The sequence below is a fragment of the Amblyomma maculatum genome, chromosome 2 (genome assembly GCF_055883805.1).
Source record: "Amblyomma maculatum isolate TAMU_Amacu chromosome 2, ASM5588380v1, whole genome shotgun sequence".
NCBI classification, from domain to species: Eukaryota; Metazoa; Arthropoda; class Arachnida; order Ixodida; family Ixodidae; genus Amblyomma; species Amblyomma maculatum.
The window spans coordinates 27,772,540-27,800,484 of NC_139345.1; the positions used below are offsets into that span (position 1 = coordinate 27,772,540).

At 48.9% G+C, this 27,945-nt stretch overlaps 1 protein-coding gene across 2 annotated transcripts in view; it reads right to left on the reverse strand.

The window, feature by feature from the left end:
* Positions 1–13,004: 13,004 nt before the first annotated feature.
* LOC146198201 (uncharacterized) overlaps positions 13,005–27,945 on the reverse strand; it is a 289,671-nt gene continuing 274,730 nt past the window's right edge. For both annotated transcript variants that reach the window (XM_084593600.1, XM_084593601.1), the window contains one exon: positions 13,005–17,756. In XM_084593600.1, the coding sequence (XP_084449726.1) occupies positions 17,525–17,756 (232 nt within the window). In that variant the 3' untranslated portion in view covers positions 13,005–17,524. The remainder of the gene's footprint in view (positions 17,757–27,945) is intronic.

Consider the following 27,945-nt stretch of genomic DNA (forward strand, 5'->3'; position numbering starts at 1 on the left):
GGATGAAGAAGTTTGTCATGCATTAACATATCTTAACACATTCCTTAAAGGTCCACGGAAACGGCCCCCAAGAAACCACTGATAAACGTGTTCAGTGTGTAGAACACATCCTTTTGAGCATTAACGCAAAGTATAACTCCTTGGAACAAAGCCAGCGATTTATTATTAATTTTTAAAAACAGCGTTTTTTGAAATTCGCGGGCAGAGGGAATGTCGTTTGGCGGTGTCGCATGGAACTATTTCCTAATCCCGTGACGTCACGGGTAGGTTGACTGGCAAGGCTTGCTAGAAGTAGAGTCCCTAGAAGTATTTGCTAGTCTGCCGTCCGAGCGGGGTTCCCTATGGAACCGGTTGGCCGCTTCCCGGATGAAAGCGCAGGGGGCGCTGTACGCATTCGGAGCGTGGTCGCGTTGTGTACGTGGTGCTGTGGCGGTTGTGCCGTACTGCGAATCTGCGCTGCGCTGATCCGTTGGTGCCGTGACAAGGCTCGTGCACCACGTGCACTTTTTTCGCTCGCGAGCCGGAATGCGCGCAAATTAGCTAGCATGTGTGCAAGTGTGCCTTTTTTATGGATATGTGATCGCGGCATGTCCAGAAAACGGGGTAAGCGTGATAGCACGGGTTTTTTGCCCGGGTGCAAGACCGGGTAGCGCTCGTGCAAGGTGAAATGTTCTCTCTTCAGGACACCAAAAGACGCAGGGAAGAGGCAAGAGTGGGAGCGCAACATCAAGCGCGGCGGCAAAGGCAATAACATTGTTTATTGTCTCAGCTAGGGCATAAAGGAATATGCAAAACGAAAATTAAAAGGCGTAATAAGTGAAAGAAAATAGGCTGGCTGTGTTCTAATAAAATTCAAGAGAGAACGATGATAATTAAGGCCCTTGCGTGGAAGCAATGTACGAAGATGGGTTGCTCGGTGAAAGGCCCACTGCCGTCAGGTGCCGATATTGTCGGCTTCAGTGGCGGGCAAACCCACAAGTGGTGAATATCTTCCTCATTATTTTGTGAATTGCAGACAGAAAATCCTGGACGTTGATATAAATATCGGATGATCCGGATCGGGGTTGCCCTTGTTGTAACACGAATAAGCTAGTGTCGACGTTTGTGAGCGACACTTCAAACCCTGCTTTATTGAGCGAAGTTTTAAGACAGGTAAAGGTAATTGAGATTCCATGGGATGTTACGCAACTCACGAAGGATGTCATCTCAACGCTGTTTCCGGGCACTCCAAAATACTTGTTGAAACCCCTGCCTCTCAAGAGAAAGGAGCGCAACTTGTACGAGCAAAAACAGTCAGCAAGGAGACCTGCAGATAAAGAAAAAAAAGTGCGCTGATCCTGAAGCATCAGTGGAGCCAGTTTAAGAATACAGCGGTGTTGGATCGTGTGACGTGAGCCTGCTCCAGGAATGCAGAAAGCTGCATGCCACCGCCACTGGGGACAAATGTCGATCTTTCTGATGTTGAACAATGAACATTCGCATAGTGCCACTCAAGCGAGGACGAATCTCCGGAGGCAATTGCCATCGGCGAGTTCTGTTCCATCGCAGTGGTGAAGCTGCCATGAATGCTGCTGTGTGCATTCGAGGAAACAGAGTCAAGGAGATAGCTGTAAAGTCGACAGAAGAGGTAATTAATCTTATTCAGGACATTGCGAAACTCAGCTTGTGTCCTGGCAGCGGATTGAAGCCTATTACCAAGACCTTTCCCACCTACAATGGGCGTTGCTTAATTTGCGACGAACTGTACCATTATTTCTGATGCAACATGCATATAGCCTGCAAATACTTGCGAAAGTTAACTCAGAACACCTTGTGAAGAAGAAGAAAAAATTAAGAAACAGACTTCTATGTCTCGAGCAGTTTGTCGTACGAAGGACAAGGTGGCAAAGCTGGTAAAAGCTCTCGGTGAAATGAAAAATGAAAATGAGCACCTTCAAGGACAGAGTTTGAAAGAAGTGATAGTGCCCTTCCTCTCAACTAACAGCTGGCTGTTAAAATATGTTTTAGAGGTTGCAAAACGGCAGTCAACAAAAGTGATGGCATATTCTGATGAGTGGCTACTAGGCTTCCTAAGTACCAAAGAATGCCTATCAGCAGCTTGCCTGAAGCGCGGTGCGATTTGAAGGGCTCGGGTTCCCATCTTGCGTGCTTTAATTGTGCATGCATCCGAAAGTTTCTAGTTCTACATACGTGTTATAACTTAGCTAAACGTCCGAAGAAGTTAAGATGAAACTATAGCGTGAATGAAAACGCCGGCGACAGCGCTCTGTTGCTCGCACACATGGTCCTTGGAGCCTAGAATGTGCGTCTAGTATAGTTCTCCATGCAAGCGCAATTGTTTGCACAAAATCCTCAGAAGTCTTCATTACAATACGGCACGTCGGTAGCTTCAGCAGGATAATAGGGTATAAAAAGCAGCTTCGTTTCTACATCGGCTCAGGGGCATGCGCGCAAAACTTCGCTCACGAAAAAAAAACGTCGCATCCGTGGTTATGCCAACAACTCGGCTGCGAATTCAGTATTACGACTAACCTGAAATCAAAGACTAAAGAGCGGCATCGCATGTACAAGGCACCTGACAAAGAGCATGCAGCGAATGCATTTCGAAGCGCACGAGTGCGCGCGTCGTCTGCTCCGTCAGCAGTGGCGCACTCCGGTTCACCGCAGCGCCACCGCGGCGATCATTCAGCGGCAGCCCCCGCCGCGGCCGGCGGACGACAGACTAGCAATATTTCTAGGGACCTTACTAGAAGCTGCCATTCGCTGCGGTCACTGCAACCATGACGTCATGAACACACTTCCGGTAGCTGCGAAAGTCGTCTGCTCGTGCGCTGCTCGAACTCTGTGCGGGCTGTTACAGCTCGCCGCCCTTATCGGTTAGGTGGCCATTGCCCATTAAGTGCAACAACCGAAGCGACGCAGGGATCGGCAGAACGAAGCTGCATTTACAAATATCTTATTTATATAACGTGGTTTCAGGAGTATCGGAGTGTCGTCCGACGAGGCGTCAACAGCACGGTCAAGCACCGCACGATGGCAGTACCTGTACCTCCTTGACCGCCGTAAACACCGCCGCTGTGGCCCCTCCTCCCGCATACCGTTCGCGAACGACACGGCGGATCGTTAGCACCGATGTCCGAAATAAAGCGTGCTAAAATTTGTTGGCGTCTGGAATATTGAGCCGAATATCAAGTATGAAGCCCTCGTGAGGATCGCTGACCAGCAGCAAATTGCTGGTAAGAGCGATAGCCGTGATACAAGCTAGTTTCTGCTCAAGCCAGCTGCCGCTGGTGCATTTCGGCTGATCCGATCTGCTCGTACTAGCTCTGCGATTAATGCATCGGCAGAGTTAATCCTATAATTATTTTACTATGGCAGGATAGGAATCACTATAAGGCAGTTTCATAAGTAGATTTACGACAGCGTTGATCATGTTCCAAAGCGTCGACCGCCGCGGCTTCGAAGCGAAACAAAAGGCCTAGCGACGACTAGGGACGGTCACGCACGGCGCCGGCGTTCGCCGCGCTCGCACGTTCCACCCCCGCGGTAATTGTGTAACGTACCTCAGCCTGCTCGCGGCATCCCGTGCTGCAAGCTTTGCAAACTCGTGTACTTTCATAGCTAAGGCCGCGTATTTTTTGGCGTTCTGCTCAGCAACAAGCCGTTCAAACGATACTGTAGGCACGACAAGGCTTCAGTACGCAGTCGCTGCGCTGTCGGCCGTAATCGAAGACGTCGGGCGGCACCATAATCGATACATCTCTCTTTAAACGTGATACAGTGGGCAAATGAATAACTTTGTGAAGCAGACCCGCTCGTACAGGGTCCTTCAAAATATGTGCGAACACGGCGAAGCGTGCCCGCGCTCCGTGAGCGTCAGCGCATCCGGCGCGGTCGCGCATCGAAACAATGTGGCGCATGCGCACGCTATGCGCGCATGCGAACGCTTCGAATATATGCGAATTTGTGCGAATATGTGCGAACGCTTCGCCGTGTTCGCACATATTTTGAAGGGCCCTGTACGTTTCGCGCACTCGGGCGCCGACGAGTAGCTTCCGTCAACAGACGCCGTCATAACCTCGGTTAACGACGCAAACCGAGGTCGTCAAGCTCGGTTTGCGGTAACCGCGGTTAGTGGTGCAACCATGGTTTGGTCCGCCGTGTAACATAGGATAACCACGGGTTCGCGGTTACACTAACCGTCGCTGCGCGAACTGGCAAACTCCGGCGTGTGCGAGCGAGGACGGGTTGGCGCGAGTACGCCAGCGAGCGAGCGCGCGGCAACCGGAAGTTCGTCGAAGTGACGTATGTCTGGGCGGAGCTTTGAACTTGCTTGTATTCTTTGTTTTTTTATGGCTCCCTTCGGCGTACGAGTTGAGAGAGAAAATTGGAAGGGTCATTTTTAATCGCCGATATCTCTGGTGTTGCAGAAGCTAGATCGAAAATTTTTGCGGGAGAATGATGGGTGGTTCAATTACTATCAGTGTTATGGCGTTGTTTACCCTTCTTTGTGACCCCTTTCAGTGGACCTTTAACATGGGTGTCATGTTTCAATATGTAGGGACAGCTTTGTGTCAGTAAATGGGACCTTGTACAACGTACATCGACCCCGGCCGCTGGCGGCTGCGTTCCGATGAAAGCGAAAGAAAGAGGCGTCCGTGTGCTGTGCGATGTCAGTGCACGAAGATCCCCAGGTGGTCGAAATTACTCCGGAGTACTCCACTACAGCACTGCTTCCTATTTTTCCGCTTTTACTTCCACCTTCCTCCCTGCCCTTACAGCGCTGTTCAAGGCCCGTATTCTGACTTTGCATCGTTATCGAAGTGTCGCTATCTCACTTGACCTCGAGTGATCTGATTGGTCAAAAACTCGGTACCACTACGGAACCGGAAGAGGTGCAACATCATGTTCCGGCGTTTCCACCAATCAGATGACTGGAGGTCGGGGAGATAGCGACACTTTCGATAACGACGCAAACTCGGAATACGGGCCCAAGTGTCCACTGAACAAGTGTGACATATACGGCGTCTTTTCTTTCCGGTAAACTAATTTATTTATTTATTCATTGTACAGCTGGACGGCGTTACAAAGCGTCTCAGGTATCGGACACGAGCGGCGCGCAGACGCGCTATCCCCATATCGATATGAGTTTGGAACCCTAGTTCGGAACTAAACGTTACCGTGAAAGACGTCAGGATCCTCATATTCGATCACCATTTGCCTGCGGCATTTGTGCGTTCAATGCTAAAAGTATGAGTAAAAAATGTTTAATCACAAAAGCACAACAAAACAGCTGCGATACTCACATCCATGTTTCCATGCAGAATGCAATCTGCATGTAATTTTTTAGTATAGTGGTATCTCTTATTACCTCGATTTTAATCTAGACGCATGCTCATGTTGCAAGCATGCAATTGAGAGCTCAAATCCGGCAAAACTCCCGCCGTCGTGGAGGTCCGCATCTTTGGCGGGCGTTTGTCCTTCCGGGCGATAGATGACGCCACTACCGCGTAACCTTTCGCTAACCTGTTACCATGCGGGAAGTTTTTCCTTCCTCCATGCCTGTTACACGGCCGTCTCTCTCACTCGAGACCGGTCGTGCCTGTACCTGTTACTATCAAGGCACAAGCGCAGCTAATGTTCCTTGCTACGACTTCGAGTTCGTTCGACCCACTTGCCAAAGCAAACAATAAAAAAATAAAAAATCCTAATGTTTTTTTTTTTTTTTCCGGAGCGCAGAAGGGTGAAAATGCGTAGTACTCTCGAGGACAAAATTTTCGAGGAGCGAAAAAAGCAATTTTGGCGTACAAATGTCGTTCTTTGGCGATCACTTGATTTCACTGGCTCATGTCACAGTACGCAAGTCCAACTTTCGCGTCGACAAGTCTCCAGACAGCAGCAAATAACAGAGCTTCGATAGCTGCGGAGAGCTCTTGCGTTCGCCTGCCATCCAAATGCAACGCGATCTAAAGCTAGTAAGCGCATGCAGAAGAGGATTTGTAATGCACAAGCGTTGTATGGCTATGTCGACAGTTTCGTGCGATCAGAATTTGTCATCACGAATGCGTTCTAACAAAACGAGTTATAAGAAAAATATGGTTGCATTAGATAGAGGATGAAAAAATTTCGCTGGGGAGAAATTTATTGCACGTAGGCTTAGTATTAGGTAATTCATTAGAGCTAATTAAAGCAATCAGCTGTCGATATAGCCGGGAGGGGTAATGTCGACGCTCGAATGGGGTCACGAGGTAGCAACTTCTGGTCACATGACGCATCCGATCAAAAGAGACGTAGTTATGTGAATGTCGGGATGTGGCATTATTGTGACCTCATGAACGACGTCATTGTGTTCGACATGAATGAACCGAATAAACGAGTGAAAATGATGAAGTGTGTGAAGTGTCGTTTAATCCAAGACAAAAGAAGTTTTGAGAGCACTGCAGATTTTGCAGTAGAGAAATGCGAAAGCCTGAGCGCTGTTGCTGCACATGGTATATCGCGTGCCCTCTGAACATAACCAGCATTCCGTTGAACGCATTAAAGTTCAAGCGTCATGTTTGTAAACAAAGGTGGCGCTGCGATCGGCAGCGACATTGAGTGTAGGAACACTATAGTGTAGGCAAAAACTATAGTTCGCTATAGCAGAAACGCAGCGTGCCTACACTGCGCCAAGCGACGCGGCCTTCGAAACCAGTTCGCGCGTGCAAATATTCTGGAGCGTGAGCTTTGCTTGTGCGTAGAAATAGTTTGGTCTATGCCTGTAGAGTAGTTCAGTATTTACTAGCCGATTACTGCTGGAATTACCTGAAGAGCGCTGCATGCATTGGCTTCCTTCTCCGTGGCCTCAACAGCGCGCGACTACGGTGGGTGACTGTAGTAAAGTTATACTGTAGTGACTGATTAAATTAAATGAGAACGAGAAATCGCAATCTATAAGAAAAACTAATACATTGTCATGACTCAAGTCACAGGAAGCCGTGAAGGTACACGTAGCCGAGGACCCGAGAATAAGGTCGGCTTGTAGTTCCGATCACAGAGTCCAGCACAGCGCGCCGCTAGTGCCAACAACCGCTTCGTCGTCGTCGGCACCAAGCACGGCTGTCGCGCGGCGCTAGGCACGTGGCAATATAGTCAACACTGTCCAACTTCCGGGTCTATTGTTAGCGCATGCAAGGACGGTGATATGAATGATTAGAAGTGTGCTTTTCATGTGACGACTATTTTTACAGGTATATTTTCTGCTGCTCCAAGCACACCTTCACTCCAAAGAGCAACATTACCGGAAATTATACTGAACTAGAAATCATATTTCTAGCTCACTGTACCTGCAACTTAAGTCATAAAATTTCACTGAATGAATAAGAACTCAATCTTCTAGTTTTTTGTAACATTCGCCTAGCGGACGCTGCAAACTTGTTTAATCCTGCTTGATAGAAAGTGGTTTGACGTCTGTTTAATTGCACAGACGTAGCCATTCGCAGGTTAATATATACATGAAGGCCCGTAAGAATGCTGTAATTTTGCTTAATTTATTTTTTATTATTATTTGTTATTGTTATTTTTTATATAAGCGCAAATACAATGTTCTCCACGATGTTCACGATCGCTTACAGCGCAGTTTTCGCGATCTGCTCAGCATTATTTAATATATTGAAAACATTTTTATTCAAATGCGCATCATCTTATTCTGCTTATTTTTCATCCCTCACTGCCAATTCTATTACATAAAACTCAAGGTCCCGTATATATCATACTTATATATCTTGCTCGATCAGAGCTGGTTGTACGTGGTTAATTCGTTCATTATGATCTTAATGACCTTCAAAAAGAAAATTTATTACTTTGAGAAATAGCGCTGCTTGACTTTGTCCGGATCCTAACGATGTTAATTCGATTTCTAGGATCATTGATAAAGAGTCACTCGTTGAAATTCTGAAAAGTGAAAACAGAAAAGCTACTTCACAACTCTGGGCCTGTTTCGGCAATATCGCGCTGGAGTGACCCCTTTAGGTAACTGCAGTTACCTTCGCATTAGCTTTTGTGTACTTTTCTGTACGAAAATATGTACGGGCAGTACTGCAGGTGAATGGAACTCACAGCGTGGTTTTCCTACGTTCGATTAAGATCATACGCACACGGAATATCACGTGTAAACTTTTTGTGGCCTGGTATAGTATATACACCAAAACGTGCACGAGCTGCAGGCGTGTGTTATTGTGCTATTCGTCGTGTGGCCGAAAAGCAATCACAATTAAGAATTGCAAACAAACTGATCAAGTTTCAGTGCAGAAGTGCAACGCACGTTAGCTGCCAAGGCGATCCGTCGTCGAAGGGTCTACAATTATCGCGCTCAAAGCCTCTGCCATTCGCTCTCACCTTTATCCGACCGCAAGAAACAAGTGAAAACAGGTACCATCTTCTTTTTTGTGCCTTGTGGCGCAGCCAAACGCACCACAGCTTGCAGGAATATCGGGAATTGCAGTGGTAAGACGCCCGACTACTGTGCCGGAGTTCCCGGTTTCGAACCCGACCACGGCGGCTGCATTTCGGTGGAGGCGAAACGAAGAGGCGTCCGTGTGCTGTGCGATGTCAGTGCACGTTAAAGATCCCCATGTGGTCGAAATTACTCCGTAGCCCTCAACTACGGCTCCCCTTTCTCTCTTTCCACTTTCACTCCCACCTTCCTCCCTTCCTTTACGGCGCGGTTCAGGTGTCCACAGAGCAAGTGTGATAGACACTGCACCTTTCCCTTCCTGTGAACCAATTATTATATTATTATTATGCTCGAAAACGCAGCAAACGTCGCGCGTCCAATGCAGACGGTCTATGCTTTTGCCTACACCGCTAAAGTCACTGCTGTCGCCAGCGCCGCCGCATCTCCCCTGACGTCACGGGCTGGCGGTTTAGAGGAAAGGAAAGACGCAGTATCTGTCGTTCGCGGAATCTCGCTGACACATCTCGCGGACAAACCTCGCCGTCGCGATATTTTCACCATGAGCATAGAAAGGATTTCGCCCTACGAAAATAAATGGACGCGAGCAGCTTGGTACGCAGTGTCGTCGACGACGGAACTGCTATCATAATTTTCGCAGTGTGAATAACAATAAATAATATATCTCTACAAGGGGAGCGCGACGTACCGTGCGCAGCTGCAACGCTCGGGCTTACGCATTTCTTCAGTGCAGACTGTGCAGTGCTCTCGAAAAGTTTTTGGGTCTCCAGGATTTCCTTTCCTTTTCGCACGTGAACGAATTGCACGTGAACCGAATTTCGAATTTCCTTCAAAATACGGCTAAAGTAAACATGGAACCTCATTGCCGCAATCTCCGCCTTGACGTCTATCGCCACACGGGAGTCTAGCTGCGGGTTGTTCTCCTGGTACTCTTCTTGGAAGTACGGCGAGTGTATGCATAGGGATAGGCGTGCGCAGAGGGGGGGGGGGGGGGGGGAAGCCCTCTCCCCCTTCCTGATCCTCTTAGGGGGGCACCAAGTTTGCCCCTTACGTTCACTCTGTCTGACCTGTGCCGTCGTTTTTAAAGTGCAGGGTTATGTCATGCAGATTTTCCGATTATACTAGTGGCCGAGGACTCGCGCTGTTACGTTTCAAGCCACCTTTTTCTCCGGAAAGCCGGAGATTCAATTAAGGAACCGTTATAAGAGAAGCACATCGTCGAATAATTTTCAATTGTGCATCCATGGCGAAGCTATTTTGTATGTGTTGCTACAAAATAAATGTTTTATAAGAATATTCCATATCTTCGCTGTGTTTTGGCTGTATGGACCTCGGGGGCCATCTTGCCTTATAGAGTGTAGGTCCCCAAGGCCACCCACTCACCCGTCCGTTTGTCCGTCCGTCCGTCTGTCCACCTGCATCCATCCCATCCCGTCCCGTTTCGTTCCGTCCGTCCTCACATCCCCTTAATTGCATCATGCACCCGCCACTCTCCCTTTGTATTATACCGCCATTCTCCATGCCATCTACCGTCGTAGATGCACATATTATTGCTGCTAAAAATATAGAATAATAAATAATTGGTTCATAGGAAGGGAAAGGCGCAATATCTGTCGCACTTATTTCTGTGGACACCTGAACCGCGCCGTAAGGGAAGGAAGGAGGGAGTGAAAGTAGAGAGAGAAAGATGAGCCGTAGTGGAGGGCTGCGGAGTTAATTAGACCCCCTGGGGATCTTTAACGTGCGCTGACATCGCACAGCACACGGACGCCTCTTCGTTTCGCCTCCATCGAAACGCAGCCGCGGTCGGGATAGAACACGGGTACTCCGGCATAGTTGTCGGGCGTCTTACCACTGCACCACAGCGGTGGGGCGCTGCTAGAGGCCAAAGTCGGTTTCCGGTTGCAGTCAGCTGCGAACTGCTATATAAAAAAGTCTGGAATCCAATTTTTCTCCTAGGTTATCCACTGTGAATCATGTTATCCGCGATTAAACTAGAAGTAGGAGCTCGGATACAAATACGTACCAGAAAATTTTGCCGGCTATACACTTTCGTTCATATTTTTCATGTGCTTTTCGATACTAGCTTTGCCCAGTGAGCTGTGGCCATGCCGAACCTTATCGCTCTCTGATGCTTTGTTTTGCTTAGAATTGAGATGCGTACTAATGTAAATACTACATTTGCCTTTCAGTTAGCGTTTAGCGCAGTTTTCACTTCGATGCACGGAACCGATTTGCTTCAAGCACAAATCTCGTGCAAGGTCTGTTCTCTTCAGGCCCACGTAACGCCAAGTGGGCTACGAAGTGAGGGCCCCGATGGATTCGATGTGCACAGCCCATGTGATCCCCGGAGGGGACACTGTTAGGCTTGCAACGGGGCCGAAATAGGCATTAAATAGGCTGTCCCCAAACGCCCCCATGTGGCCTTTTGAGACTGGCATAGACAGCTGTGCGGGTTTCCAAGTGAGGCATCCACTCATGTCCCTTACCGGTTCCATTTAGGGAAATGTCGCCTGGCCCATGAGGACGAGCGTTTGTTTGGCGCTTTGGTTAGCCCCACACGTATTATACCGACATGGGACCGATGCTAGTTCTACCGGGGCAAGCCCACTTTGGGCTTCCATGTTCCCCACAGGAGGCTGATATATGGGAACTTCACTGGCAGCCGTTGCACGTTCTCGAGTCTAATATCGTGAAATAAATTTTCTCATGTGCGCCGGTCTAAGCGGGCCGTCGGAAATTTCCTTGCAAGCTATTTCATTTAGGCAATGTCAGCAGCCCAGAGTGAAATAGACATCGCTCTGACTCAGAGCAGCGGACGTGAAATTCGGAGATCCTGGTTTCTATTTCACGTCTGAGTCAATTATTTTTCAGCCATGAAATGGTTACATTATTATTTTCCATTAATCAGCATCACAAAATATGGCAGCCGTTTAACGTGATCGAGCTGAGTTAAACGAACGTTAATTAGCTCGGTTTTATGTGTTTTGTTTTAGGATTCTGCTCGTCGAGGCCCTTTCAACGATATATGACGATGTTGTAGCTTAAAATTCAATTCTTAATCACTATGCACTAATTGACAGTAATTAAGCATGCAATTATTGTAGTGCATCGCACTCGATATAAGCTATCCAGCAATATATTACTCGATGCTACAGCACAGCAGCCATAATGTAGAAGTAAAACATCCTCCTCGCGTGCTAAAGGACCATAGCTCGAATCCCGGTGCGCCGGAATTCTTTATTGGTATAAAAAAAAAAAAGAAATTTCTACATGTAGACAGTGTTGCACAGACCAGGCCTGGGGCGCCACTGTTGTTGTTGTTGTGGCTGTAGGAAGAAGGAAAAGAAAATGCACGGTCCTGCTACTGGCTCTGTAGCTGAGCCACCTCCGCTGCCTCTTGTGGACAGAGGAGAAAATACAGAAGAAAGAAAAATAAGAGAGAGAGAAAAACGAGCGCCGCAACAGCCGTCGTCCACCACCGAAGTGGTCAGACCTGTGACACATCGGAGGGTGCTAGGAATCCCTGGCTCCGGACAGGGCGCCATTGGAAACTGAACCTGGCAATGATGAACGCAAGGATCTTATTTAACGAGGGTAGTCTGGCAGTGCTGTTCGAAGTAGCAAGTATTAAATACTATATCATAGGGCTTAGTGTGGCTGGAAGGACAGATGAGGCATATACTACAGTGTTCTAGAAATATTCTAGAATGCTATGCATTTACTGTACTAAAGGGCAGGCTCGCAGTACTATGCTATCATGGGTTAACAGAGAGACCTGAACTACATTTCGCCGACTAAACTATACGGGTTGCAGTCAGTGCATCGGCGACGAAAAAGTTGAAGTCGGACTTTGTGCACAATCCATTTGGTAGCTTTCGCTACGCATATCCAGGCTTAACCAAGTTGAGCCGCCACAATTTTTTTTAGCGTTCAAAAATCTCAAGCAGAAGGTTCCGTATACCGTCGTCGCAAGTGCGTGTAAGCATGCATTTGCCCCTACACGAAAGGCGCGCATATTTTAGGATGGCTGACTGACTGGTGGCGGTAACAGCACTCTGTATCGCGGCCAGGTCCCTTGCATGGTTTCCGAGTGTGCCTTCGAGCTGAGCAGTGCGCATCGTCCTCTTCGGCTGTTTTCGCGGCTTGAAGAACCACCAGCCGCTTTTTACTTGCGTGCGGCCGCGTTTAGTCGCTTCTCTCTCTCATCACTGCCTCAGCGTCCCTTTCTTCTTGGCGCGTTTAGCGACGCGCTTGGTCGCTTTCCAGTTGCAGCTGCCGCGAGAACACGGGCGAGCCTATCCACAATTTCCTTCATCGGCGTCAGCACCCCCGAGTGCGTCTCATACGTAGAGAGCGCGCCCAGGGCTCGACTCACCTGAAACGAGGGGCAGCACATCTCGATGGTTCGTGTGATGAGCATGACCGCGGAGAGAAGCGCGAACAGCGCAGGTCAACGGGCACGAGGTCTTCTATTATTCAACAACACATGACCTGCGCGGGAACCTCCCTTTCGACAGACCCGAATCAAAACAAACACGAGAACAATGAGTGATGAGAAAAATGAGCTCAGTTTTTAATCACAACTACAACAGGATCAACAACTTCAATATATCAGCACTTTTCGTTTTTCTGTAAGTGAATTCAAGAATGAGAGGCTTTTTCAGTACAGGCAAGTTCTCGATGGGCAGTTTTTCCGCTCGTTCGCAAAAAGCAGGCATCAGCGAACACATCGCCGGGTGTCTCCGACAAAGAAAATAAAATAAGTGCATCCGTAGAGACGCCGTCCATCGCGCCTTATCTGACCGTACGCAGGTAAATGTTTTTGCGTTGCCAGCACTGATTGTGGAGTTTGATCGTAAACTACAGCCAGAATAACTGCCCTCGAGAGTCCCCTGCCACGAAATAAAGGAATGAAAGCAGCTCCGAAAGTGCGCGCGGAAATGAAAAAGCAGGAAAAGCGGGCTTGCGTATAGGCCGGAAAGAAACATTGTTTAAAAAAGAACTTTGTACCTGGAGTTACAGGTATCGCACAAAATATGTACTCTGTCTGTTATAACAGTGGATCATTGTGCAAAAAGTAGAAACGAGAACGCAGCACTCGCTTGAACGGGAAATGGCGGTCAGTTTCGCCCTAAAAACACAGAGGAAAGTGAAACATCAAGCACTGTAGCGCGCATACACGAGTGGACACATGTGCATCAGAAATGCTGAAGAACATAAGCTGCGCCCCTTTGGGCAAATCCCTGACTTCATTGCTATATTTTAAAATTTCGGACATCGTTTGTGGACGACTTTTCGACTGTATGCGTGCAATTCCATCTGGGGTCCGATGTAAACGTATCAGGCGTGACGATCCCTTGCTTCAACAGTTCCGCACTAAATATAAATACCATGTTGCCATCTTGGAAATATAAAACATTGGTAATTTATTTGAACGCGCGTCATTTTACAAACATGGATGCAACGCTTCCCAAATCATGGTTTCTGACCACGTGGAAACACGATCTGCGCCGTACTTTGCCCACGCGCCCACGCCTATCAGCGTACATTTACGTGAATGCTGGTGGCGCTGAACTGCCGCACACACTTCAACGCAATTATTGCATTCAGTCGCTAAAGCCCAGTTGCGAACAAATATACCAAATTAATTGAAGCCAGACATTGAGGCCAATCATTTAGGTCAATCATTTAGACCAATCTTAGCTCCACGGACGAGTCACGGAACGCTTCAAAGGCAGGAAATAGTAAATTGTCAAACAGAATCAGAGAAATGATGGCGAACAGTGCTGGCAAATACTGTGTAGCGATAAGTTATAACTCTGGTAATAATCTGAGTCTTTGGTTTTTCTGATAGCTTGCCTCAGGGCGGTGGGCAGCTATCCCAACCCCCTGAACGGCTGTTGCCGACGGCACCTCCATCGACAACAAAGTGACGCATTTCACCTGAGCTCAACTCTTGTACCCTTCTAAGGTCGTTAGTCGACTACGACCTGACTGCTCATCAGACATAAACAAGACACCAGAGCAGAGTATCAATGCACAAAGCACTCATGAGCACCGCAAAAAGAAAAACTTAAAATAAAGACACTAATTATGAAAACATTTCATTGCTTTACGTGTGTGCCGGAGCTGAGACTAAAACATTGTGTGTTTGGACACTGTGGTGACACAGGGGAGTAAGCGGGATGGGTTTCCTCCACATCTTGCGCTGCGCACCTGCAGCACCTGCCGCGTAATGCAAAACGAACACCGCAGGGAAAAAAAAAAAATCCACCGATAAAAAAATCAGTATCTACATTTTTTCTCGCAGTGCAATGTCCCAGTAACACACATCCACTATTGCAGGTTTAAAGTATGCAATGTTTTCCACCGAGAACCAAGTCCAGCCGAGTCGAACGAAGCCCATCGTTCTTCCGAGGGCACCGCACCTTCACTAGGTCACAGCACTCGATCGGAGACGCACACCCTCGCTGAAACAACAACAAAGAAAAACTAATTGCAGCCCGGGCTGGAACCAAGTCCCCCAAGTCCAACTGGTACGCCAGGGCTTTACACAGACTTTTTTTTTTTTTTTTTTTGAGCATTAAAGCTACACACGGTGTCACACACGTTGCATCGTCATGTAAGCACGACACACCCGCCACTATGCGGCCGTCGCCCAGTCACGAGACTGCCAAGTTTTATTACAAATTGTTCATTCTGAATGCAGAACATTGCCTAGGGCCGAAGGAGTGCTTAGCTACCCCATCATATTACGTGTCGCCGCCTACAAGTAGGTTTATTACAAATTGTCCATTCTGAACGCAGAACATTGCCTAGGACCGAAGGAGTGCTTAGCTACCCCCTCATATTACGTCTCGCCGCCTACAAGTACTCCACATATACATATCGAGCAAGATTTCGGGCTAAGTTTTGGAACGCCAACAATTAGTGCATGTGTGAAAATGTTGCTTAAGCGTCCCTCCAGGACCGTCAAATGGCACAAGACGCAAACTGAAAACTCCGGCACAAAAATGAACGAACAACTGCACCTGCTTCATTCGCCACATTCTAGTGAAGCCCTCGTGCATTTCGAACCTTCAGATCATAAAGCTTCAAGCCAAAATATCAAAATAAGAACACTTCTGAATTAACCTGACTGATCGTTCGTTCTCTTGCTGCGACCAAAAGCTCTCACTTCACCAAACTAGCCGACTCGGCGTACATCCAGATTCGGCTTACTGCTTTCTGGCTCATTCGTCACTTGGGAAAATGTCAACAAGGGCAGATACCGCGATGCACGCGCCAAATTTCCACACAAAAAAACAGCACATCATTTCATTCAAAAGACCCTCCGAAAGCAGTTGTAGCGCCTACGCAAGAATGGCCTTCGTCGTTCACGCACTCTGCAGTGTCACGCAACTGGCTTCTCGCAGCGATAGCCAATCCGCGCAGCCGTCACAATTATGGCGCATCCAACGAGGACAAGTGCAGCCGACGCTGATCGAAGGAGGCTCTGAGTTTATGCACCGACGACGGTTGGAGTGGTGACGCCGTAGTAGCTGAGCTGGTCAAAACACAGCCACGAAGTATACCCGAAGTCCCCGTAGTCTCAGACTTGCACGCACACACACGCGATCACACGCGCGCACGCACGCCTATGCAAACACGTGACACACTGCACGCCGACACAGGAAGCGACGGCGGAAGGTAGGAGGCTGCTTGTACGGCGTGGATTAAAAAAAAATTGTCAAGGATGTTGTGGGACCACAGGCATGGTGCCTAGCTGTAGACATCCATGAACCAGGAAATGTAAAAGAGAGGCCGGGCTGGCGTACGTCGGTAAAATTACAACACTGCAAAAACAGGGAACGCTGGGAAAATCAGGGGCGCTGTATAGGCTTAGTGATGATGCGTGTTGCTACCACGACTAAGTCACCCGAACGCTTAAGTACGAAAGCAACAACCGTTAGGTACAACCACCGGAACAAAGGAGAAGGCGGCTGTCCTTTGCAGCAGTGCGGCCTTGTTTTCCGCTTTTGTTGTGCCACCCCAGGCTAAAGGTAACCGAGAAATAACAGCGATAAAACTCAACATTTAGCCCCAGCAAGTCAATTACACGACGAACAATTCAACTTTTGAGATATAATTTTACTTCCTTGAAAAGGAAGTAAAATATGTGCGTGTTACGTACTACGTACGCTCTCCTTGGTCATTTAACGCTTCGTATTGCTTAAACCAGTGCCTGCTTCTGCACTGCTGACGTGTTTACGACGAATTTAGTCATGTATCTCTATGGTCACGGTGAACTCCTTTCAGTGCCGAGTAACCGCCATTTAATATCCAGGAAATAGAAAAAAAAAAGCATGAAAGCGAGCTTGTAAAGCACACCTGATCATGTTTTCCATCGAGCCAAACGTTATTTGTTGCAAAACACTTATTGGTCCAGAGTGGGCACAGCGAAGAAAATAGTAGGGTAAACACAGCCCGACATGTTACGTCATAGTTTACTACCCGTTCGCGGCGCGCTGCGCTGCCCACGAGAACCACAAAGGAAATCGGCGGTTAACGAAATAAAAACGCCACACACTCCGCGCACTGCCATAGCAAAGCAGTTGCTTTTCCAGTTCCACAGTATAGATTGAGCACAGCAATGCAGAGGAGGCTTCGCAGTGGTGAGTTCCCGTGCACACGGACAGGTGCCGCCTCGTTCGCCGCTCAGATTCCGAGCTTTAACGTTTCTACGGCAGCGATGCCCCGCAAGAAGCACGACGATGCCATTGGAGCACTCGATATAGCCGCATATTCAAGCGTCGCACCTGTTTTTGAGATTCCGTGGTTAGGCGCTCGCGTCACCGTGATGACAGTGCGCGTCCTGTGAAGGAGAAGAATGCCCATCGTTCTAAACGTAGTCACTGTGACCGGGCGCGCGCCTTTCCGTGGCAAAGCGCGACACCGCGATGTACTCATGAGGTTGCCGAGGGCGAAGCACGTCGTATCGGAGCGTACGATGCAGGACTCCGTGGTTTCCATTACTCGCACCCTCGGCTACCCTGGCAGTCGACGCGAGGTGGTGCGTGTCCGCAGTGCCTAAGAGCGCCCCAGGGCCGCGGCGACTGCTGCCACGAGCAGCAGGAGCACGAGCTGCGGCGCGGAGGCAGACCAAGCAGAGCTGCACTTGAACCTGCAACGGGTCTTGTACACGTCCCCAAGCAGGTTCCGGGCCACGCGAAGCAGCGTGGACACCAGTGAGCTCACTTCCTCCTTGCAGCCCGCGTTGCTGGACGCCGCCTGCAGGCACCGCTCCAATCGGTCCAGCGAGCTGCGCAAGAGCACGACAGGTGAAACAGTGCATTTTGACAACAGCGGGTGTCACGAACATTCACAAGCTTAACAAAGTATTTCTCCCATTAATGCCAACAGGCTCACCATTCGTCTTACCAACGACGACATAACAGCAGTCATCCAGGCAGCCGTGGCTACAAGCCCGCACATATACTCCATAATCAGCAGCGTATTCAAAGAGAATTACGCGAAAAACCTTTTAGAACTCCAGTTATTAACGAAGCGCTCGCGCGAAAGATAGAAAAAACAACAACAACAACTAAACCAACAGTGGTGAGAATCGCGAAAAACGACATATTCGCGCATGTCAGTTCGAAGGAAACGCCGGAAGTATTCAATGCACTCGGTTTGCTAAATACTCCCCGACTCCAGGTCTTAAAGAGGGTCGAATAGACGAAGCGTAAGTCCGCTTTATGTTCCTCATACGGTTTCTTCAGCTTAAGTCTCTGTCAACAGTAAACGTCTGACGGCACGAATTTTTCGGACCGGGATAATCGATAAGCGTACATTTGAAAAGCAACGAAAAAAAAAATGATAACACGGATTCTGAGGAACTAAAGTGGTTGTGAACGGACTTGTGAACCACGACAGATGCATGCTCGCCAACCGTTCTTCGTTACTGATGGAAAACGCGCCATGAACAGCATCAGCAGCAGCAGTACCTGCCCAGTGAGGTCCGCAGCATATAAGAATGAGATTGTGTGCTTTGCTGCAACAGCCAAGGTGACAGGCTGGCGGAATATTTGTTTACGATAGCATTGCGGAGAGCAGTTAGGAACCGTGGAGTTGAATAAAACAGGAAGGGACTCATAACATTGTTCTGGTACTTGCCTTTTGCTCGAGGTATAATTTCCGATCGCATTTTTTTTCTTCTTCATGGCTGACCGATTTTCGGTTGATCAGTTATTCATGCAATAAAATCCGAGTTAATGCCGAGTGCACAACAGACCGTTCGAAATGCAACACACAGTAAGTAACGTAAAATCACGAGCAAAAAATGGGCCCGAGACACAAATGGCAGCACTCGAGGAGAACAGCACGATTTGTACAGCCAGTTCCTAAGACAATTCGTCTACGACGAATGCTGTGCACTTTTTTTTTTCTCATACTCTCTGAAGTAGGCAAGGCCCTTTGATGTACACGTGCAAATCATATACACTGTGTTTAGGGCCTGCCCGTTTGCTACAGCAAGCGCAATGTGGCACATGGAGCCCTGGACTGAGGACTTCACTCAGGAAGATAAGGAAATATAAAATAAAATGTTATTCCTCCTCCTAGACGTAAGCTGGGCGGAATATAAACGTTTCCCAGCAGGGAACAGTGGGCAACCCCTCTGCCTACAGTGCCAGGCTCTGTTCTGAAGCAACTGATCGGTACAGGGATTTACACGGACCAATGTCACATGTTGATGCTGCACGCAGAATCGAGAACACGGCGCTCCTTTTCGCCGCAACGTCATTTGTGAGCGCGTGTGCGGAGGGAAAGGGTAGGGGGGGGGGGGGGGGGGGGGGCACACTGAAATATGCCTGCCTTGCACGCCCCGTTCCTGAAATCTGGAGCGCGCTTTCGGTTGAAAGCGTAAATGGCACAAAGTGACGGGCGTTGTAATCACTTCGCAATCTGTCTGCGGCCAGGATGGAGAACAAAGGAAAACGCAAGTGCACGCTCTGCAGGCATCACGCGCTGTTAGACGAACGAAGGCAACGGAGCGCAGCGAATTTAAAGAAAAAGAAATAAAGAAGGAATCGAAAGGCGAACAATAAAGCGGATTTATCCTGGGTGGTTTCCTTTCGGCTCACAAGCAAGCCAAGCACAAACTCTTCCCGCGGTGTACGTTAAATGGAGCCTATAAAAATGCGCCGACACAAAAAATCAAGTGTAGAAAAGAATAAGCGAGAGGCTGACAGGCAAGCGAAAAACAAAAAGGGCGCGCATCCTGCCACGCCAATTTCGTGCCGGTGCACTGCTCCGTCGACCTCCCTACGTCCGTCGCAGGGATCAGGCTCGTAACGGTTCGTTAGGCGCCTCCCATTTGCATGCCTTTTGTTTCGACGACAAACGCCTCCATGCGCGAAATCACAGTAAAAACATGGGTTTCAAGTATGCAAACAAATTAGAAGCATTGGCACTAGTTAGTATCAGACACAAATCGCAACCACTGAGCCAAGTCAGCCACGGAAGAAAAATTGCGGGGCAAAAAAAAAAAAAAATAATAAAATAAATATAAGGAAACACTGGTTCGAGTTGATAGTACTGGAAGATAAAGGGTTCAGATTCGGAAGTGTGCACCTCATCGCTGCTGTATACTGTGCATCGCCAGGTCAAACTCACTGCACTTCACTCATCTCTCTGTCTCTCTGTGACTCGTGCCCTATGGCTAAATTTAGCTGGAGGACTCAAATCATGTTACGTGCTGCCCTTCTTATACAGCTCTGCTCATAAGTGAAATATCTGGGGTGATCAAGCATTAATGAGCCAACTGCGTTTCACAGTTAGAAGAAGCCATTTTTTTTTAAGTTTATATTCAAAGTTAAGCACATACTGACGCCTGTAACAATTAGATAACAAATAGCCTGGTTTTCACTCAAAACGAAGTATTTGTAATCTTTAAAGGATAGGAGAAAAGTGAAATACAAGTGTCTCCAGCATCGGCTGTTTTCACAAGCCAATAGCGGTGACGCCAAGACAGCCTCGTGTAGATCCTTGAGGTTAGGCTAAACCTGTGCCACTCACTCCCACACCGCAATCACGGAGTCCTCCTATTTCTTGACGTAACAAGTTTGAATTGAGTGATGGAGAACAGAAAATGCCACAGAGCTCATTCCTCCTCTGACACTTTTTCAACTCTTTCGAAGCCATGGACACGGGAGGGTCCCGTCCCCCTCCCCTGGGTCCGTGTCTTTTCGCGCTCGTTAGCATCCATGAAATGGTGGTGAGAAAGTGCTCCATAGCTAATCATTTGCGACAAAGCGTCGACATTTGTGCGCGTGACTTTTGATATTTTTTTTTTATGCGGGTCTAGGGCAGTTTCCCACATCTTGGTTTACAGATAGGTAGTGCCACATCTTGATCAAGATACGAACTGATTGTCAAAAATAGCTAAGAAGATCACGCCGTTCTTCGGCTTGCCAATGCGAGTGCTGTACTTTTTCTGAGGTATGTGCAATGCGTTAACGAAGGATGCCGTAGATATGCCTCTCTATCGAAATAGGTGCCAATCACAACGGAATTAAAATATTTGTGCACAAGCATGTACTTTATCCTGCGAATAAATTTGTGCGTCCGAGTGGGTGCACATTAATGCACATCGTGCTCCAAGTTCACCAAAATGCGCCTTTGTCCGCTACGCTTTCTGATTTAGCCTGTTCATGACAATTGGATATCCAAGAGAAAGTCTTGTTTTTGAAGACATTCAGACCACGGAAGGAGTCGGTGCAAGTCTCCAAATTCATCTATTGATCTGCTTTTCCTGTCGACAATGAATGGAGCTGTCTCAGATGCAAAGCTCGCTTTCTGTTGACGAATACACTGAAGTTGAGCCTACGGCAGAAGTGAGTAGAAAATTCGGACTTGTATTTCAGTAATTGTGCCCCTCCGCGGCGACGCGGAGGTTAAAATGCCCGACTATAGTACCGAAGTATCCGGGTTCGAATCCGACCGCCGGCGGCTGCGTTTCGATGAAGGTGAAACGGAGAAGCGCCCATGTGCTGTATGATGTCAGTGGACTTTAAAGTTCCTCAGATGGTCAAAATTATTTCCGCTTTCACTCCCACCTTCCTAACCTTTCCCTTACGGTGCGGTTCAGGTGCCCACTATTCCGACGCATATTATAGGCATCGTTCAGTGTGCACAATTGTACACGCAATATATACGATTTCCGAGTTTCTAAAAAATTTGAGCAATTCATTTTATTTCAGCAATATATATATATATGAGCTCGAGCACGCACGTTTACAGATTTTTGTTGACTGCAGAATACAATGTGCGTGTGAAAGGATCGAATGGATTTTCCTCAGCGATAAATTCGTCCTTTGTTACCAAACAAACATCTACAAGGCATACAAAAAATATTTCAGCGACGATAACAACGATTTTTGCAATAACGAAACTCGGATGGAGTTTTCTTTCATTCTAATTTGTGTATTACATAAAAAAAAAGACATTTCGAAAGACGGATGAGTAGATGCCTTCTACTTGTGAATTCCAAGCTGAATTTAGCAAGCGTCAAACCTAGCCAACTTCATGCAATGGTGATTGTCCAAGGTGATGCATTAGGGCAAACGGAGTGTTGCGCGAAGCAAGCCTGTTTTCTCTTGGTTATCCCTATTAGATGGCGAAATGTCATTCGAGGTTTAAAGAAGAAAGCGAGAACAATGCGTCAGTAAGGCTGCTCGTGAAGCGAACGTGTGCCATCGCTGCTCGGCATAGTTTGCTGCGCTCTAAAAGACATCGACCCTTCCGCCAGCAAGGAGAGTTTGCGCAGAGATGCCTGCGCTGCCCGGACATGCGATGAGTTTCAACACCCCAGCCTCAGCACAAGTGGACGGGCCAATTCCTCTCGATAAAGACGACTAACCGCAGCAGACCCAGGGCACAGACCATTTGCATCGTGTTCTGCCACCGCCCAGTGCGTTTATCGGTTAACTGTCCTCCCTATAGCCACAAAACTGGCCTACATCTGTACCTTTTCGTGCTTCTCTCTTTTTATTCCGCTTCCTTCATTTCACCCATCGCGGCGCATGCAGTTCGGGCCTCATTTCCAGTGAAAGAGCTACCGCGCATTTTTTTTTTTTTTTTCCCCTTACAGCCGTCATCTTTGCCATCCGCATTTTCGTGACGGAGGTCTCTTGGCCATCATTTTGTTTTTATGCGCGGCGCTCCTTCTGATCTGTTCTGATCTGTGCATCGTAGACAACTCTTTGGCTGCAGTATGCATAGAGGCAGTCTTAAATTAATGCTTTTCTGTTGCCACTAACGCAGCGCAACCGAAATATCTATATAAAGAGTGTCAAACATTCGAAGGCCGGAAAAATGCGCAGATAAAAGAACTACACAGAACCATGAGTACAGGGGACAAGAAAAATGAAATGGCCGGACCAGAAGATGTATCGATACACAAAAGGACGGTGTTGACTACACTGGAATTAAGACCGAAAAAAAAAACAAACAAACAAACCCGCCGCGGAGGTGCAATGGTTAGGGCGCTCGACTTCTGTGCCCAAGAATGCGGTATCGAATCTTTTCGATGGAGGTGAAAAGCAAAGCGCCCGCGTGCTGTGCGATGTCAGCGCACGTGAAGGAACCCCGGGTGGTCAAAATCTCCGGTGCCTTCCACTGCGGCGTCTCTCATAGCCTGAGTTGCTTTGGGACGTCATACCTCACAAAAAGATATGCATAAATGTGTGCATACGGAAAAACATTCGTGCGCACTCACACACATAGGCAGGCACGCACAGCAATTTGACCGAGGTTCCCCAGAAAGATTTGCTGAGAGAAGTAATTGAGGCGACAAGGCAACTTTTCGAAAAACCGAGTAAAAGCACCGCCTCGTCAGCTGTAGCGTGCCAGTGAGACAGACGCGCTGCTTCTCGCGACGACTGACGACGGCGCGTCACAACGACAAGCTCTCGTCACTGAGCTCGCTGACGACACGCGCCACTCATCCGGCACTTCTTATCCACGAAAAGACCAGCCATGGTCGGGCTCGGAGTAAAGAGCACCCTCGCGAAAGAGACGACCGCGTCGCCATCGTCCTCACCGGAGAGGAAAGAGGGGGTGGATCACGTCATACGCGCGAGTGCTATTCTGAGACTCGCGGGAGGAGACGACGGCCCCGAAGGCTGAATGACTTGAGGTTTCTCAGTCTGCAGCCGCGGCTGACACGACCCCGGGTACTGAGAAATGATTGCTCTTCGCTCCTTCGTGCGGAAGAAGTTCGAAGGAGCTGCACTGGGGAGCAAGCGAAAAGAAGACTTCGGAGTAATGAACGCTCGGACCGCGCAGGTCGGGGCTTCAGAATGGGGAGCTTCAATGCGCGAGAGGAATACTTGGCTCCTGCGGCGGCGGTTCGTCCTGCGATCACAGCTGTCGCGAAGGCGTTCCGCGCTGTTTGCCGATTCCGGCGTCCGCATCGGTGAGCGCGGCTCTCGGCGGCAGAAAATGCACGACCGGCGCCAGCCGTCAGACTTCTTGGCAGAAGGGAGGAATGATATGTGTGCACCCGCACGCTTCATATATATACGATGCGTTATTTTTGGCGGAGCACGAAGAAGGGGGCAAGAAACGGAATCGAGGAGGAGGCTGCAGCTGTCTACCACCTTGAACTTGAGAGACCGAGACGCAGGAATGACATGATTCGGAATGCGCGTTGCTCTGGGCGTGGCGTGAAGGCAGGGAGGCGAGATCGGAGAAGCGCGACCACGCGGAACGCCAAACAGGACGAGCTCGAGGTGTTTCTCGTCTCGTCTGGGACCGCCGCTTGTCGGTACGGGTCGTGACGCTACGCTAACGTGCATGTGTAGGGCGTTTCCTTCCCACGACTTAGGGTGCCCATATGCTTGCAGGCCGTGGAAGCTATATCAGGCGTTTGTACGAAGAATCCTCTCTACCAATGGAAACTAGTAAAACAAGGTAGCACGAACGACTATAAGAAGACAAAAGTATTAGGTGGAAAGGCTTGGAAACTGACTGCGATACCCGTTTAGGCTACCTGGTGAAATCAACGAAGCCTATAAAGCGGCAGTGCACGGATCCCGAGAGAAAGTCACAGTTAAGGTTTTAGTTTTTTAGAGTCTAATGTCTCAAAGCGAGTGAGGCTATGAAGGATGCCGTAGTGGGGAATTCTGGAACTTTCGACCACAGTACACAGTTCACTGACATCACAAAGTACACGGGCGCCTTGCTTAAGATTCTGCCCCCATCGAAAAGCGGCCGCTGTGGCCGGGTTCAAGCCCGCGCCTTTAGGTTCAGCAGTACAACGTCCTAAGAATTGAATCACCGCTGCGGGGCACAGTCGAAGTCGCAGAAGTTAGATTACAGCGCTGAACGCTCCAGACGCGGCGTCACCTTTCATACTACACAGTTTAAACTTTAAGAATTAAGGCGCATCTGGATAATGCATGCTTTACGTTTTTTAAGAAACATTTATCTCCGGTATATGCTACAGAGAAGCATCCTGGTTGTTAGCCTAGCTGTATACGCAGCATAATATCGGTGCACCCGCGATGCTAACACAACGACAGTTCACTCAGTACTCAGTAATGCCAAACCTAGAGAATGTTCAACCGGTGCGGTTGCTACGTGGCCATGAGCCAGGCAGAAAACTTTGTTTTCTGTGTTCTCAAAAAGTTGGCTGGTTTATGTGCCGGAATGTGAATGCTAAAAGCTGAAACAAGCAGCCTTGTACTAAGAAAAATACGTGTCCTTAGCTGTACGTAGCACAAGAAAAATAAAAGTGGTTCAAACGACAGACAAAGAAACAAGCCAATTCTGCGCTTTTAATGCACGAGCATTACGACTGGTACTCTTGGATTTCGTTGAGGTGGCTGTGAAGCATTCAACGAGAAAGCGCTCGAAAAACTCCCTTCCAGCTAGTTTCGAACAAGGTCAAAGTAAAGAGATCAGCTTCGCCAGCAACCGTGTTAGATCACTGCGCCATCTAGTTGTTTTTTCTTTATCGCAATGAAATTATATAATAGTTATAGAAGAATGTAACATGGCTAAAAGTTATTTACTGATTTTAAAGATCATGTGCAGGTACCGGATCCACAAGGTTGGCTATTTCGATAATCTGACAATGACTTCCTTAAATTACTCTCTGACAGGTCGTGCGTCCAGTTGTGCCTGACGCACCGATCCTTCTTCGCCGTACGATATACTATGCAGGCCTAAAGCCATATGAAATACCGTCCTCGTTTTCAATCGGCAAATGTCGAACGGGTCAAGTTGCCCTTTCGATCGGAAGTCGAAAAAACATAGGCAATGGTGTCATCCTTTTGCACAGAAAAAGGCAGACTCCCCAAGGCACAAAAACTCCACTGCGCCATCTCGGTATCCGGTTTCTTCACGCGCTAAGCTTCTAGAATTTCACGCTGCACTTCTGATGTGGTCGCAGCCATCTGCTCTGACAAAACTGCACTGAAGGCCATAATTAGGCATCCTTCAAGTGAAGAAGTCAACAGCACCAGTTAAATACTTAGCTAATGTGGAAAACCAGTTTCCTCCCCCTTCGCCGCGACCGACCACCACCACCCCAACGAGCTTCATGGCAGCGCCGGCTGGGAGAGGAGGTAAATACCTCCCCTTGGGGGAAGGAGACCAGCAATGGGTGCGCCACCAAGACGTCTACGCGAGTTCCCGCGAGAAGACGAGAGGGAGCTTCTGGATCCATGCCGGCAGCGAGAGCGGTCGTCTCCCGCCGCCTCTTCCGGCAAATGCCGGGGGATAGCGGGCACGGAGTACGCAGCGCACACGGGAGGACCCGTCGCGCCCGACCGCCCATCTTCTGGTTCTCAACGGCGAAGCGACCGGTAAATACCGCACGTCCGAAGAATGCGGCGCGCACGGGAGATCCCGGCCGCCATATTCACGGCGCGTTCAAATGTCCGCCGCCGAAGTCGCACCCCCATTCCCCAGCCGGTGAGTCAACAGCCCTTCTTACATAGCCTTGCCCTTCCAAGGAAAACTGCTCTGTATTATTTGCAAGTGCAATAAATAGCATTCGAGTATTACTATGTGTCGTCCCCGTCCTTTGTCCCTTTGTTCCCCTCCGCGGGTCGCTAGCGAGGACGCTGCATCTGCGGAGTAGGAGCGGGGCGGAAGACCGGTCCCCCCTTAAACATCTTAAACACCCACAATGGCGCCTCAACGTGGTTCTCTCGTGCAGAAGCACTTGAGCTAGTTACCCCTCCCTAGGGACAAAGGGCGATAGTCAGTTCGCGGCGTGGAGTGGCTGCCCGGACTTTTAACATTAGGCCTGACCCGACATCGCTATGCTAGCAAGGCTAATATGCTTTCTTGACGACGAGGTGGGAGGAGTTGCAGCGAGAACAAATGGTCGTGCATGTATTTGTGTGTGTGTGTGTGTGCGCGCCGAGACCTTAGAGAGGTACAGCCACGAGGTCCGTACATGGAGCACGAGACCGAGCCGTCCACGGAGAACAGCACGCCGGAAGCGAGTGAGTGCCTCAGCCGGGACAGTGGCCCTACTTTTCTTGTATATAGTTGTAAATATTACCTCTTCTGTCTCTTAGGCTCTGGGAGCCAGGTGCCGCAATCGGCTGACTGGTATTGCAGCCGTGATTGCCGGAAAGCACCGGGGCGCTCCGACACCGCTGGACGCGGTGGGCGCCGTTCGCTCAGAAGTTGCCTTTGGATGGCAGCGAGCGAGTAGGGCCACCCTGGGTTCCTTGGCGGAGATGCACATCCTCGCGGCGCTGCGTTCTAGCTATTGTCCTTAGCGCTAGAGCGAATAGGCTTAAGGCTCTTTTTGGGAGCTGCCTGTCGCACGTCGGAGGACAGTCTAACCGTGGCATACAGCATGCGCAAATGCGTTTTGCTTGCTTTATATTGACCTCGCTGTAGCCGAACATCTCGCTGGATTAGAGAAAGTTAACTTCGTTCAAATGAACTTGGTATTTTTGGGCTGAGAAGGAGAATCTGAAATTTTGTGGAACCAGATTATTATGCCGGCAAACGAACCGCGGATGCCCGTGCTTCGTTCGGATTAACGGAACGCAGTGCGGTGCCGGATAAAATTGTTTGGCACTCGCATTGGCCCGCATTTTACCAAATGGTCATTTTGCTCAATTTATTCAACCTTTTTGGAGATCCGGAGGGTTGTGCAGATATCAAGTGAAGCCGCCTGGACCTGCTGCCATTGTTTACGTTCCTGCCTGCTGCCCTGCGGCCGTGAATCACCGAAGCTCGGAGTCTCACGGAACCAGTCCGGCTTGACGGGAGAGGAGGCCAACCCCTACCTGCCAACAAAGGCGCGCCTGCGGGAACAACACCCTCCTGTCACGTTGGCTTCTGGGACCTGCCGATGGACAGCGGGGGCCCCTTCACCTTGCTGCTCGTCGGATGACACCAACGTTTGGATCGCCCTGCTAAGCCTAATGTTTACCTTGCGGATGGCGTCCAAGGAGCAGCTCTCCACAACCATAGGT